This window comes from Charadrius vociferus, unplaced genomic scaffold (assembly GCF_000708025.1).
Source record: "Charadrius vociferus isolate BGI_N301 unplaced genomic scaffold, ASM70802v2 scaffold820, whole genome shotgun sequence".
In the NCBI taxonomy this organism is placed as follows: domain Eukaryota; kingdom Metazoa; phylum Chordata; class Aves; order Charadriiformes; family Charadriidae; genus Charadrius; species Charadrius vociferus.
The window spans coordinates 63,760-78,021 of NW_009646233.1; the positions used below are offsets into that span (position 1 = coordinate 63,760).

Sequence of the window (14,262 nt, forward strand, 5' to 3'; positions counted from 1 at the left end):
CCTGCTGACAATCATGTCTCCATCGCTTTCTGTAGCCTTTTTTGTCTTTTTTTTCTCTGTTTTGATTTTTTGAATTTATTTACGTTACAAGGCAGTGAGAAGAACTGTATCACACGAATATAGTAAAATGTAATACAGTCTCAGCTTTGCATGTTCTGCTTGTTTTATTTTAGTGTTTCTCCCTTCCTCCAAGCAGGACAAAAACATGCTCTCATCTGGCATCATGAACATGACGAACGCAGACAGGAACATATTACGTAAGCATTCACAAATCTATCACAAATCTTGTTTTCCAGTATTTTTCTACTGTTAGTGATCTAAGGTTTCATTACATTGTCATGATGGTATAAAAATGGAGAGTCTGCTATGGATTTTTTAATAGGACAGACCCCTTTAATGGGGTGACATCTGTTAATTCAGCCTCCTAAACAATCCAGTAGTATTTTCTCTTTAGACCAATCTTCATCCAGGAAGAAAGCTTTACGTTTTCCGGTCTTATTGATCCTGCCATCAGTGGAATCCCCCAGGAAGTATGGCACAGCTCAAACTGAACTAAAAAATGATTGAATGTGTTTTGTAAGGCTGCGTCATGCCAAAACTTTTTTTATCTGAAACCAGCGGTTTTATCTTAGCATCTCACATCAGGATCTTCCACAGATAAATCACAGCGGCAGTACAAACTGTATAATGCTCTTTATTTATTTTTCTTACCTGGGACTGTGCTTGAAGAGTTCGTTTCAGTTCATCACTCTCTGCAAAGGGCATGGAGCTTTTGTCACAGGCTACCTTGTGCAGTTCTTCAAAGCAGTTCGCAGATTTGCTGTGGCAGACTGCATGTAGGTAGGCAGGATTTTTCAAGCCACTCATGGCACATTCATAAAAAGTCCCGTTGAGCAAAGCCACAGAAAGCCACATCACTGGGGCTACCAGAGCGTTTAAAGTGATTTGTCCAAAGACATAAAAGAAATGGCAGGTATTCCCTCTGGGGAATATTTTTCTGGGATTCACCCAGCAGCCTGTAAAGAGTTTCCAGGTCTTGCTGTTCAAGAAATATCCAATAACTAGCAAAACAAAAGCTGGGGAGAAGAGAAATACCAAACCGTACCTGAAGTTTTCATTGCTGCAGGGGCATCTGAAAGCAACAAGAGAAAACACACGTTCACCTCCCATTGTCAGCAGCGCCATAAAGCTGTAACCTATAGCAGTTTTCTGGTTCATAAAGAATTTCAGGATTGTTTGGAAACCATCCATGCTTGATACTCACTACAGAAGTAAAAATCAAGACACTTTTATCTTCAGTCGTAGCAGTCTGCAGTGGTTTAGCAGGGGAGAGCTCTCCAGAGGAGGAACAGCCTGCTGCTAGCCTGCCTGCCTGCGCGCTGTCTAGATAACACCGTGATGTCACTGTCTGGAAAAACATGCTCACAGGGGACCCCTCCACCAGCAGAGCAGATGTTGCACATTTACAGTAACATTCATCGGTAGGAGAAGGAAAGCAGGCAATGCTCTGTGTAATCAAATAAGTTTGCAGTCTTGGCAGTCTTATTCTTTGTGCATTGCTGGTTTTTTGTGACTGCAGATGGAGACCAGAGTGAAAACACACACTCGCCAGTTGCAGGAGTTCTTGAGCTGTGATTGTCAAAGTTGCTGGCAATGTAGTGAAGGACCTAATATAGATGCTAATGGTCCCAGGGGAGTGTGACATGACTGAAAGCAGACGAGTGGTAACAGTAAAACCACTTTGTATGGGGTTGTAAATGTAGGAGCATCAAAGACAGAATAAGCAGCCTTCTGCTGTACTTCCCTGGAGTATCCCATAGCTCCAGATTTGCGTCTCTGGCTCAAGCTGATCACAGAAGAGATAAGTTTGATTTTCAGCCTGTCTCTCCCTTCCCCCTGTTGTCCTGGGGTAGAGCTGGTCTGCAGCATGCTACATCCTAAAGTTTGCCCTCTGGTTTGCACACAACAGATTGAAGCAGCAGAATTTCATCCATTTGCAGGTTGCTTTCAAGATGTACCTTGGAGTCACCGCGAGTGTGAGCTGCAGTAGTGCTGCAGGGAATGAGTTTTCCTTAATCCTGGACAAAAACCCACTAGTGGACTTTGTGGAGGAGCTGCCAGCAGAACGAGCATCACTTTGCTACTGTAACCTCCTCTGCGGGGTGATCCGAGGTGCCTTGGAAATGGTAAGCAAGTACATATCTGTTTTTTCACTCTTTGTTAACATACAGAGGCACAGGAAAGCAAAAACACTTGCTCAGATAAATGAAGGGAATTTAGTAGGGTTTAATCTCTCTCTCTCAGATTAAATGTCTATATCTAAATAAAAGAGGGCCAGGCTGATCCTGGATCCTGAGGCAAAGAAGCACACAGATTGGCTCACCTCCACACTGGCCCTGCTTGGCTCTTCAGTGGCTGACTCAGGTGCAAAAGCCAGGTGGGACCAGAAAGCCAGCTAACATGTAATGTGGAGAGCCAGAGGGGCATGTTGGACTCCTCCACTGCTCCTTGAGCCTATCTCGTTTTCCTGCATAGGTGCAACCACTAATAGCCATCCCTGATTCTTTCCAAATGCATGAAGGTAATATTCTCAGGTTACTGCAGTGCCTGCTGAAATGGAGAACAGAGTGTGGATGAGTATAATGTGAAAAACAAAGTATCAGAAGTGTATCAGGTGGCATTCCGAATTTTGTTCTTATATTTAAGACTTTTACAAAGGAATAAACAAAAGGCATCATTTGAAAGTTTCTGTGGTGTTTTCTGGGAGATAACTTTTGGGCTGCTTTATGTTTCCATCAGTATCTAATTTGTCATATATCTTATGTTTCAAGAAGACAAAAGCTGTACAAGCGTTATGTGTGTACGTCAGTCTTAGAATTATAGTATCTCATATAAGACTAATTAACAAAAGTATTATATCATAAGTATTAGTACCTGACCAGGAAATTTTGTGATCACAGAATCATCAAGTACACAATTTAGGTTCTTGGGAGAAAGCAAAGCACTGGAATGAAGGGTAATGTATTACACAAATTCCAGTGTATATGAAGTTCCTTTTTATTAACTTAGTTGGGAAACATATTTTAAAACAATCTGGAAATCTGTTTCGTATGAAACCTGAGAAAGGGGGTCCCCTTGTGGTAAGAGAGAGAGAAAAATGTCCTTATACTGGAGGAAGGGAAAAAACTAGGCATTTCTTTGCTTAACTGATCAGACCTGATTCCTTCTAGGTTCACTTAGCAGCAGAAGTTACCTTCCTCCAGGACAGGCTGAAGGGCGATGCTGTGACAGAAATAGGAATTACGTTTTTAAGGAAGGCTGAAGACAGAAAGCACAAAAGAAATAAATGAAAGAAATACTGGGAGAAACCTTTGCTGAGGGATATTTTGCGCCTTTTGTTTCTGAAGAAGACATGCAGGGTAAAAATGGCTTCACTAAGCCAGCTGCACCAGTCATATTTGAATGGTGAAGAGAGCCGGGCAGCAAACAGGAGGGGCAGAGCAGGAGGACAGGAATGTTAATTGTCATGACACAGATATAGAATCATAAGTAGTTTGGGTCGGAAGGAACCTTTAAAGGTCATCTAGTCCAACCTCCCCTGCAATGAGCAGGGACATCTTCAACTTGATCGGGTTGCTCAGAGCCCCATCCAACGTGACCTTGAATATTTCCAGGGATGGGGCATCTACCACCTCTCTGGGCAACCTGTTCCAGTATCAGTATAAAAGATCAAAATGGCCTGCCCTTCCTTCTCGCATAACCATGCTCTTGAGCTCAATTAAAGTTTTATCTCAATATTTAGTGCACACTACATGAAAAGTATTTCTTTGGATACCAACTCTTTTCAGCTAAACATGACCACCTTTTCCCATTTTGTTTGTTGGCAATGTTTCACAGCATGGTTGCTAAGAGGTGCTTTATTTCCCTGGCTGGTTGTGGTTAGTAATAATGAATTAATCTGCTGTGACTGCTGTATGTAGTGTCTCGCTGCCAGGTGCCTGTTCTGATACCTCCACACTGGACATCCTGCTCCTGCTCCCTTTGAGGCCAGAGAGGGATGCGGCTTCACTGATGGCAGGAGCCGGTTCCTTATGGCTTTTTCAGGCGCCAGATGCAGTTTTGCTGGCATGCCCGTTCAGCCCTGTGTGTGCAGCAGGCTGCAGCACTCTGATAAACTCAGCAATGCTTGTGTTGCTTCAAGCTATAGGCCTTTTCATGGCAGTCTTCTCTTCAAGAGCACTGATCTTATGACCAAACTGAACAAAGCATGGCATATTGAATGTGTTGTCACTGTGCATCTGTACTCACTGAAAGAAACTTGAATAAAAACTCAAGAGATCGCCACAGAAGTGGTTTGCTGGTCATTGTGTCTGTTCTTACCTGACCTGTTCTTACCAGCTGTTGAACATCTTCCCCTTGGCAGTGAAGTTGTTACCAAAATGTGACTGGAAAGTAGAGAAATAGCAGCCTCACAGAGACCTGAGTTACAGGAAAGGTTTAATGTTGTCTGGTGTAATGCAGGATATCTGGTTAAGGGTTGGACCAAACCCCAAGTCTTAGCACAGTACCCTGCCCACAAAGCCAGCTCACCTTCTTCTCACCACAGCGCTTGTTTTAAAGCGAAATACAAACCCTTAGGTCAGTTCAGTGAAGCCCAGAGTTAACTCTGATTTTATTGCTGTGATTTGTACCCTCATCTCCTATTTTTCCTTCAGTCTACCTCTTAATCCTGCTAAGTGAGGGGCACCTCTTGCTTGGGGACAGCGGGGCTCATTCCAACCAGATCTGTACAGTCCTCACAATAATCTTTCTCCCTTTGTTTGTCTTAACAGTGTTGTGGCATAGTGTAATGGAGCTTTAAGAGAACAATTTTGTACAGAAGAAAAATTGAGCTATTCATTACCCAGCCTTGGGCTCAGCTCAGCTTGCTGTTACCTGCTACCGATAACGAGTTACAACGTGTAACAACGTGTTACAACCAGTAACAAGTGTCCCTATTTTTTGGATGGTTTGTTTGTTTGGTTTTGGTTTTGGTTTTGGTTTTGTTTTGGTCAGGGCTGAAAGGTCTTGTGGAATTTGCCTGATTTCACTGCCTGTGCAGGAACCCTCGGTGGGGTTTTTGCTGGTTGTGCCCAGCTGGCTGAGATGGACGTGTGCCAACTTTGGCTGACCCCAAAAAGGTTCTTTACAAGGCAATGGCCATTTATCCTTTTTCCAGCAACTGAATCTTCTCCTCTTTTTATTATTATCTTGAAAGTGAATAATCTGTTCTGTGCTGTTGTGAGATACAATGCTCTTACTTAAATCTCTGTTGCATTGGACTTGCACACAGGTGTACATGCATGCACACGCCTATGGTAACATTTTCTGTTGAGGTCTGCACCAGCTAAAAAACATCAGTCACCACATTGCAGTGACACGTAGGCTGACTCCTCTGTATTCAGGGCCTCTCAAAGAGTTTCTGCCTGCAGGCATTCACTAAGCACAGTCATGGCTGGATATTCCAATATTTTTAAAGCAAGGACCATTAGTGTCATCCTGGGGCCTTTGCAGTGTTGTCACACTGGCTTTGGTGTGGCCGAGGCTTCCTCCCCTTCCTTCAATACCAAACATTTGCGGTGATGCTCCAGGTAGGACATCAAAGCTGTTTCTTTAGGTTTCAGTATTTCAGAATAAACAGCCTGAGGAAATCTTTACTTCTACTTGGACACAGTAAGTTTTGAAGGATTAAGTTTCCACTGTGCAAAGGAACATATAGCAGAAATGCCTGAGCCAATCAAGGTAGCACAGATTTGAGATCAAGGGTGACAAGAGACTGCCAGACTAGACTGGGTGCTAGTTCATACTCATGGCATATCCCTGTCGGCTCAGCTCAGCACTGGGCAGACACACTCAATGCACACTTGTTTTGCTGTTAGTGTTTTTTGTATTTTCTTCCTACGCCGGATCACCTCGTCCATTGTATCCTAAAGATGAAGTAAGTAAACGTTAGGTAGAAAAATGGTAATTAAACAATAGAAAAAACAGTGACCCACGTTTTACGTTACCATTAGTTGCTGACAACAGCTACTCTATGCACATACAGTTTTTTGCTTGTCTCGCTCCGTAGCATGTTCACAGAAGTGTTCCTCAGTGTTTCATTTTACTGTAAGCCCTTGTTTGGAAGGCATCTAACAGACCGCTCACAAGCATGCTAAAGCTTCTCTTTGAAATGTCTTTCATTATAAATATAATTACATGCAGAAGATATAAGTGTTATATAAAGGTGAGGAAAACTCAAAATTCAAACATGACTGCTTACAAACCCAATATATAAATATCTGCTTCAATTTTTATACATAGATACAATTTTTTTCCTTCCTCCAAAAGTCACTTTACCTGTGAAAAACAGACTGCCATCACTGCCAGCAAACTTGTAGATATGTATTGTTGTCCCATCTACAGCCTTTGCTCGTTAATTTTAACTAAAAGTGCCAGCTTTGTATCTTCCCTGGAAAGATGAGGCAGCTTTGGTAATGAGACCCTGGCAGTTGTGACCATGAGTGGGGAAGTGGCAAAAGCCCACCCAGATGCAGCTGAGAGGATTAACATGTCTGAGGGTGTTTTCACTGCAGCTTCTCGTCAGGAAATGAAAAATGGCTCATTCCTGGAGTCTTTCAGTCTATTCTGAAGTATTTTTTTTACATCTCTAAGGTAAAGCCTGGCCCCACAGTGTCAAGGAACAGTTTGGAACTGATCGCAGAGGGGCCAGGACATTGTTTCCTTCCCATTAACACATGCCAGAGTAGATTTATCTTTCTCTAGACGTCGATGAACAAACGAACTCTTCAATATGAGAGGTAAAATGGGACATTTTTAACTGAACCGTGCTTCCTGGAGGGACAGGTAACAAATTGGGTACTTGTTACTCTATTATCATCAAGTTTCTTGGAGGGAAAAGAGCACTGAGCAAGTCAAAATGTGTGACAAAATGAATGCTTTTTAAAATTCTTTTCTACATACAGAATTAAATCTTGTTTTCCCTTCATGTGTGTAAGAAGGAAGCTTCCAAGCTAGTTATATTCAGGCTGTTAAAACAGGCTCTTCCCTTCCTTCTTCCTTGGAAAATGACTGTAATGAACAACATCATGGGATTCCTCTCTGTCTGCCTGAATAGTTTCCAAGTTAGACTTTACTGTCGAGAAAGACAAGATTTCTGGGAGGAGTGAAAGGACAGCCTGGACCAAACAATCAGACTCACCTCTCTAGAATGCTCTGTAGTAAAAGCTTTCCAAAGAAAAACTGAACTTTATCGTTCTTCACTCAAAACTGGTATCTTTGTTTCTTATAATTAGATGTTCTTTGATAGGAACATTATTATTTGCTAATATGGATTGCAGATTTGTAATGTCCTTAAGTATGTAGCTGTGCTATAAATGTTTGGTAATATAAACTTCACCTATACAGCTTTGTTATGCATAAGCCTAACCCCTCAAGTTGTGCTAATTTGCACTTAGATTCTGTGGATCAAGTTAAATAGTGTATTCGGTAGCGACATCCAGGTGTAGCTTAGGTACTGATGCCAGGGTCAAACCCCCATATGTAATATATATTTAAAAAAAACATAATAATTATGTATTTTTCAGAAAAAAAATAGAAAAAATGTAAGTGGAATATAAACAGGATGTTTAATGTAGGCGTGTTTTCCTTGCAGCATTCAAATGCCTATTTTTTCCCGTTAGCTTTAGAGTTACAGGAAATGAGCAGTAGGGCTAATTAAGAAGGTCTGCTGCAAAAGGTGATCAAGATCAGGCAGTGGTAAAGAAAATTCACCACCGTGGATGCTTTCAATTTCACTGTTACTACCTAAAGCCACTGAGCAGGTAGGGGGAAAACGTCTGGAATCTTTTTCCTCATCTGTTCAAACTGATAAGCACCTGAAGCCGTTTGATGGACTCCTTTGTTATGCACAGGTAGCTCCAAAATGCTAATCACTTCCCAGATTTTAAAAGATACGGTCCTTGCCTTGAGAAACTAGTTGACTGAAAATAAATATTTTAGTCGAGAGTTTGCTCTAAGCTCCACTGAAAGGTATATTTTGAAGTGAGAGCTAATAAACTAAGCTGTTTCTCATCAAAGCTTCCACTCCTTTTTGTCTCTCTGATGCTGCCAGGTATGAAGGTTTGGTATTGTCACCTCAGCTGCCAAATGCCCTTCAGGCATTTGGTAATAACTTGACATAGTATGTGCTGACACCTTTGCAGATGCTTATTATTTTACACATGTGATCCTTCTTAATGAACAACAACTTATGAAAACTCCCATCATGACCGATGTATTTCTTTAAATGTACTTAGGCAAAAGTAATAAAGTGTATTTAAAAACAAAACTGCTGAGGGTTACAACTATCAGCTTTTCCATACAATTTGCATAGATTTCAATAAGAGTACAGAATAATACTCTTCTTATATCAGTAGGTTAAAAGACAGCCAGTGCAGCAAAGGATTTGTTTCATTAAAACCCTGATTCATTTGTGCTTGCTTCATCCACAAATCCTAAACCAGGGGGGTTCTGATCCTCTTCCCCGAATCTGACGCTGTTGCCTCTGTTTGTGTTAGCGTACTTGTGTAACATGCTGTAATACTGCTGTTGTGAATTGAAGGTGTACAAGTATGAAATCTTCCGCCAGTCTTCGTTGCTGGGAGTCTTAAACTCTACTGGGTCAGTGGCTTCAAAAAAGCATTCCATATTTATTTCTGCCAGCCTGGTTGCATGCTCTTCAGCCTTGATCTCAAAGAGCTCCTGTTCCTTCTTTAAGTAAATTTTCCAGAACTTGAGCTGAAGATAGCTCACCGGGGAGTAACAGCGGCTGACACACGTTGAAATCAGTGCCACAGTCATGATGCCGGTTATCAGGAGCCATCCTAACAGCTTGGAAAAGAGATAGATGGGTTAATGGTGGTTTTACATGGTCATATGTAGGAGTCTGGAACTTAACATTGAAGCAGACACGAAAACTGTGAGCAAAGTCACCCTGGAGTGCCCGTAACAGTCTACGCGCTGCAGAAAGAGAGGATCCCATGCACACAATTCAGCCAGCCTTCCAGAGCTTAGAATCACAGAATCATAGAACAGTTTGGGTTGGAAGGGACCTTTAAAGGTCATCTAGTCCAACCATCCCCCAACCTCCAAGGAACAGGGACATCTTCAACCAGATGAAGTGGCTCAGAGCCCTGTCCAACTTGTCCTTGAATGTTTCCAGGGATGGGGCATCTACCACCTCTCTGGGCAACCTGTACCAGTGGTTCACCACCCTCAGCTTCTGGACCCCTGAGCTGATTCTGTTGGATTGAGGATGAATAACAAAAAAAAAGAGAAGGTGGAGTGAAGTTCTTTCCTCAGTTATACCCAGCTTTCTTAATTTTAAAAGCAAGATACTAACCAGCAGTTTCTGCAGTTGTGGTGAGATTTACAGTACTGAGACTGCAGAATCACCCTGTCCACCTCTGATGCTGTGAATTAGACCTCCTTCTGACTGTGTTTTATCTGCTCTTGGAAAGTACCTTCTCTCCCTGATGTCTGAGCATGGAAAATTAGCCAGTTACCACAGCACACAGGAAAAGTTGTCCCCTATATGTTTTGTAGGCAGGATGCGGATTTGGCTACCAAATATGGGATTTCATTCTTGTTTTATACATGATTTTAACATCCCTAGATAAGTCTCAGATGCCCCACCTAAAGCGGGGGTCCTAGTAGATGCTGGTTCCTCCAGTACCCGGTGGTACTTAGTGAGAAGCTCCAGGCAGAGATCTCCCAGTGTCCCCTTTCACCTCAGGCTGATTTTTTTTCAAGTGAAAACCATTGAGTGCTAAAGAAAAATGAGTTTGTGTTCTTTTTGGATCTTAATTTTGTTGAAAGTAGGTCAGCTATTAAAATGCTGTCACGCTTTTTCTGTTTTTGTTTGACTGGTTTGTTTCTTTTAGATTTCATAGCAATATCAGTAATAGTCCGTCTTCCTTGATTTTCCTCCTTTCTTAGCCTATCTGAATTAAATGTGAAAGAATTTACCTCTTTTCAGCCTTTTTCTTGGAGGAGCAGCATGCTAAATATTTAACAAATGTAAACACTTTTTTTGTTTCAATAAGGATTTATAATAAACAGGAACTTATAAAAATCCAAGTAATTATAATCTTTTACAAACCAAACTCCATTAACCAGCCTTAATGTTTTCCTGAGAAAAAGTGATAAAACCTGATTTTTCTACTGGAGTTAAGACGATGACCAAAACAAACCTAGAAATAAAACTGGAGTGCTGCCAAAATACGGAGGTTTCGTTTCACTCCAAACAAAAAAAATCCACTCGCAAGTGCTATTTTTTTGACCATGCAGTTTGCCTTCAGCAGAAGAATGCTTTAACAAGACAGATACATATTTTAACTATTCTTCTAGAATACAAGTGTGAAATTATTAATAGGTTCAAGTGTTGAGATCAAGCTGTCCTTGGTTGTTTCAGTTGCCACTTCTCTATTCCAAGGAGACATCAGCTTCCTCTCTATCTGTGACCTCAGCTTCCTCTCAGCTAATACATACTTTTAAAAGTTTGAGTTATTTAGAGGGGTAAAAGTGGAAAAAGAGAAGAACTCGCACCATGCCTAAGTTAAATGAGAAGAAAACTAGCCGTGGAAAGTCTGGTCTCTAGGCTGGTTCCCCTCCCAGCTTTGAAAGAGGTTTTGTAAACGGCAATGCCAAACAGTCGCCATGCAAACATGCAAAACCAGAAAATGGCACAAATATACACTTATTATGTTTCTGTTAGTAGTTTGTTTTTGGATTTTTTTTTTTGCTAATCATGTACTTTCGGTAATTATATGGCATGAGAAAGAAGGACTGTTTACAGTCCCCAGTAGGCACCACCATACGTTGAGGAGCCAGGGTTGAAGCCCGTTGGGTGGAGAGAAGAGCAGTGAGGCTTTACCTGGGACTGTGCCTGAAGGCTGAGGAATTCACTCGATACCATCTGCGACAACTTCTCGTCACAGGGTATTCTGGCCAGCAGCTTGTTGCACTCTTCTCCTGTATCTTTACACACGAGGTTCTTTATCAGGCTGCTCCCGCTGGCTGCGCACTCGTAGAAGTTGGCTCTGAGCAGGGCCACCGCCAGCCAGGTGAGGGGGGCCACCGAGGTTTTGGCTGTCACCGGCAGCAGCATGAGGCAGTACCGGGCGCGGGTCCTCCAGGAGCTGCAGCTGCAGCGCTTCTCCGGAGGGCAGCTGCCTGTCAGCAGGCGCCACACCTTGGCGTTCACCATGTAGCCCAACAAAAAGAGGATGAAGGCAGGCACGATGAGGAAGACGGAGCCGTACAGCATGTTCCCAGCATTGCAGGGACACTTGAACACCACAGACGAGAAGATCTGCTCGCTGGCAGCCGTCAGCAGGGACACGATGCTGTAACCCAGAACGGTCTGGTGGCGGACGCAGAAATCCAGCGCCCCACGTAACTTATCCATTTTCTGCCTCCCCTCTCCCCCAGGAGAGTGAAATCTCAGTCAGAAAAGGAAAAGAGAAAGGCAAATGTCCAGAAACTCCCACAGCTTAGAGAAGCTCGCTGAGCTTTCACTTTCTGTTGGCAGTGATGCAGTGAGGCATAGAAACAGCTCTCCTTAGCGGAAACAGAAGAGCAGAGGCTCACTGCACAATATCAAGGTCAAGTGGAGACCACAATGGAGACCCACCCCAGTAATCAGCATCAAAACAACAAAGATCTATCTTTTTTTCTGTAAAATTAGTTTGTATTTGTCCACCCATGCATTGTAACTAGCAATGGCCTAAACCTCATCATCTTTTTCAGTGAAAGTTTTCAGTGAAGCAACAGATTCAACATGTGAATAAAACATGAGAAAACCACCCAGGACTGTGTACAGTTTTTTATCCTGCCATATTATTAGCAATACAATATGGCTTGTTCTCTTATGGAAGAAAATTCAACTATAATCGTGTTTATTTTTCAAGTTAGTCAATTAATCTTTTTAAAGTAGTAAGAGCAAATTAGCCGGTGATTGCACATGGCAAGTGGTTTCCACTGAAGGTCCAGCTACCACAGTACCATTTGCCAGGAACCAGACTTTGGATTCCCTTCTCCATAACAGGTAGTGGCAGCTTTGTGGCCAGAAAAAAAAGCTACCAGCAGAAAATAACCAGATGGCACGAAGTGGAAAACTGACCGAAAGGCTTGCGTAATGAAGAAAAATATCTAAATATCTAGAAGGGATTCCTGGGCTTGGAAGACTGAGCTGCCTATGAGTCTGGTCACCTCTTGGTTACAGCGGATAGATAGCTGAGGAGGGGCACAGGGACAGGGGAAGCAAGCTCAGGAACACACTCACACCCCATGAATCTGCATTTCAGGGATTTCCTTTGCATCTAACACCCGTTGAAGTATTTCTTCTGTAAATTTGTCTGGTTTCAGTTTTAACCCATGCAGACGTTGTATAGCAAGCGTGCTTAACCTTCATTCAAACCTGACACCACCCCATTCGATGCCCCCAAGTTCTGGAAAGGGAAGAGTTAAAGAGATAAAGATAAGAGATAAAACAGTAGATCCCTACCTAGTGTCTCCATCAACTCATGATCTTGTACACCTTCATCATAGCCCCCTCTTTTTCCAGGCTGAGGAGCCCCTGATATATTTAGTCATCCCTTGTCTAATGTATACCTTTGTATACTTTTTTTTTAAATCCATGTTGCCACCTGAACCATTCTCTAGGATTCAGTTATCATTTTTTACGTGAGGGGAAATGGGGGAGTGTACCAGGTTTGCAGTGTATTGAAGGTGCAGCTGAATCACAGTTTGCTGCAGCAGCATACTGACCTGACTTTGTTTTCTATTTCCTTGTAGCGTTTTCTAGAATTTTAACTGCTTTTTGATCATCTGTGAATCACTGGGTTGATATTTTAGCAAGCTATGTATTATAATTAAAAAATCTCAGTCCTGAGGGATAATCTCAGTCAGCTCAGTCTATCAGTGCATATATGAAGGCAGGATTTCGTTTCATTTTCAACACCACTTCCTCTGCACTGAATTTGACCTGCCGTTTTGCTTTCTGGTCAGTCAGTCTAAGAAAATATATCTGCAGTTCTTTAAAGCAGAGGTTTGTTTTTAACTATCCAGAATAACTTTGAATTATTGGCAAATATCGTTGCCTTGATTCTTACCTAGAGGCAGCTAGAGGCAATGGTTAGCGTACCTTGAAACCAGAATTCACTATGTCTGAAAAAGTCTTACAGATGTCGGGATGGCAGAAATAACAGAAGCAAAGTGAAATTGCTGCAAAGGCGCCTCATTATGGCAATGGGGACATGGGCTGCCCCTGAGAACCACTGGTTTAACAGGGGACCTTAATGGCCATGGCAGCTCTCTGGAGCAGGTAACGACCACACAGGGGAAAAAGTACAGCCAAGAAATGCTGCTACTTCGCTTTCTGAGCCTAATTTTAGCAGTGTTTTATTTATCTGTAATAAAATATGATTTCAGGAACCAGCTTCCTGGGAAAAGGGAAGGGAGCTCTGCGTGAAAAAGGATTAACCCTCGCCTCCAAGCAAACATGTTTCCAGTAAATACTCTCAGAAAGAGGTGGGAGAGGGAGGAGAGACCACCCTGGTTGGAAAGCAGGGGAGTAGCTGTGGTAGGAGCCAAGCGGGGCGCAGGGGTGGCCCGAGCGAGCACAGCCAGTGGGCAACCTCGGGAGCCGGAGGCTGGAGGGGGTCCTGGGCATGAGCTGCCGGAGGGGCAGGGGATTGCGGAGCTTTTGGTGTCCTCTTCACCTCAGAGCATTGTTCTCCCAGGGCAGCTCCTTCTTGCCCTCTAAATTAACACTTGTCTTGCCACCACAGCCATAAAGCATTAACTGGGAAGCGTTCAAAAAAACAGCTTTCTGACAAAAGAACCCAGAATTCCAACCTAATTGTTGTTTTTGCATTAAGTTTCATACTTTCCAAGGGGGATGAAAACAATGCCAGAATGAAAAAGACAGACGTTCTTAGAAAAAAATGATTATTTTTGTTATTTGAAACTTCTTTGCATTTTGAAATATTTTATTAAAATGAAGGGGTCAGCTGACAACAAATTGACTTGTTTAATATTTTACCAAGCTTGCCCTTGATGCATTAATTTCTGTTCTTTCCTTTGCAGCTGAATGAATCCCAAACATTTTCTAGGTGGAAAAGCTGCAGTCTAGCTAATTCTGTGGTCGTATCAAATGTGTAACACTGGTCTTAAATGCAG

The 14,262-nt window shown here is 42.5% G+C and overlaps 3 protein-coding genes across 4 annotated transcripts in view; 1 reads left to right on the forward strand and 2 right to left on the reverse strand.

Annotated features, from left to right (window-relative positions):
- FAM26E (family with sequence similarity 26, member E) overlaps positions 1-1,392 on the reverse strand; it is a 4,177-nt gene extending 2,785 nt beyond the window's left edge. Inside the window, exons 1-2 of one of the 2 annotated variants that reach the window (XM_009880783.1) lie at positions 1,265-1,298; positions 712-1,132 (exon numbers count right to left, since the gene is read on the reverse strand). In XM_009880783.1, coding sequence (XP_009879085.1) covers positions 712-915 — 204 coding nt within the window. In that variant the 5' untranslated portion in view covers positions 916-1,132; positions 1,265-1,298. Of the gene's footprint in view, positions 1-711 lie in introns of both variants that reach the window. The other variant, XM_009880706.1, reaches the window with a different exon arrangement.
- The window catches only part of TRAPPC3L (trafficking protein particle complex 3-like), a 19,386-nt gene extending 16,036 nt beyond the window's left edge, over positions 1-3,350 (forward strand). Inside the window, exons 4-5 of the mRNA XM_009880891.1 lie at positions 2,001-2,186; positions 3,231-3,350. Of these exons, the coding sequence (XP_009879193.1) occupies positions 2,001-2,186; positions 3,231-3,350 (306 nt within the window). The remainder of the gene's footprint in view (positions 1-2,000; positions 2,187-3,230) is intronic.
- A 5,143-nt stretch (positions 3,351-8,493) lies between these two features.
- On the reverse strand, positions 8,494-11,488 carry FAM26F (family with sequence similarity 26, member F). Its single transcript, XM_009881002.1, has 2 exons — positions 10,955-11,488; positions 8,494-8,910 (listed from the first exon to the last, which is right to left on the reverse strand). The coding sequence occupies exons 1-2, from the start codon at positions 11,486-11,488 to the stop codon at positions 8,494-8,496; spliced, it is 951 nt and encodes a 316-aa protein (XP_009879304.1).
- Between the last annotated feature and the right edge of the window lie 2,774 nt (positions 11,489-14,262).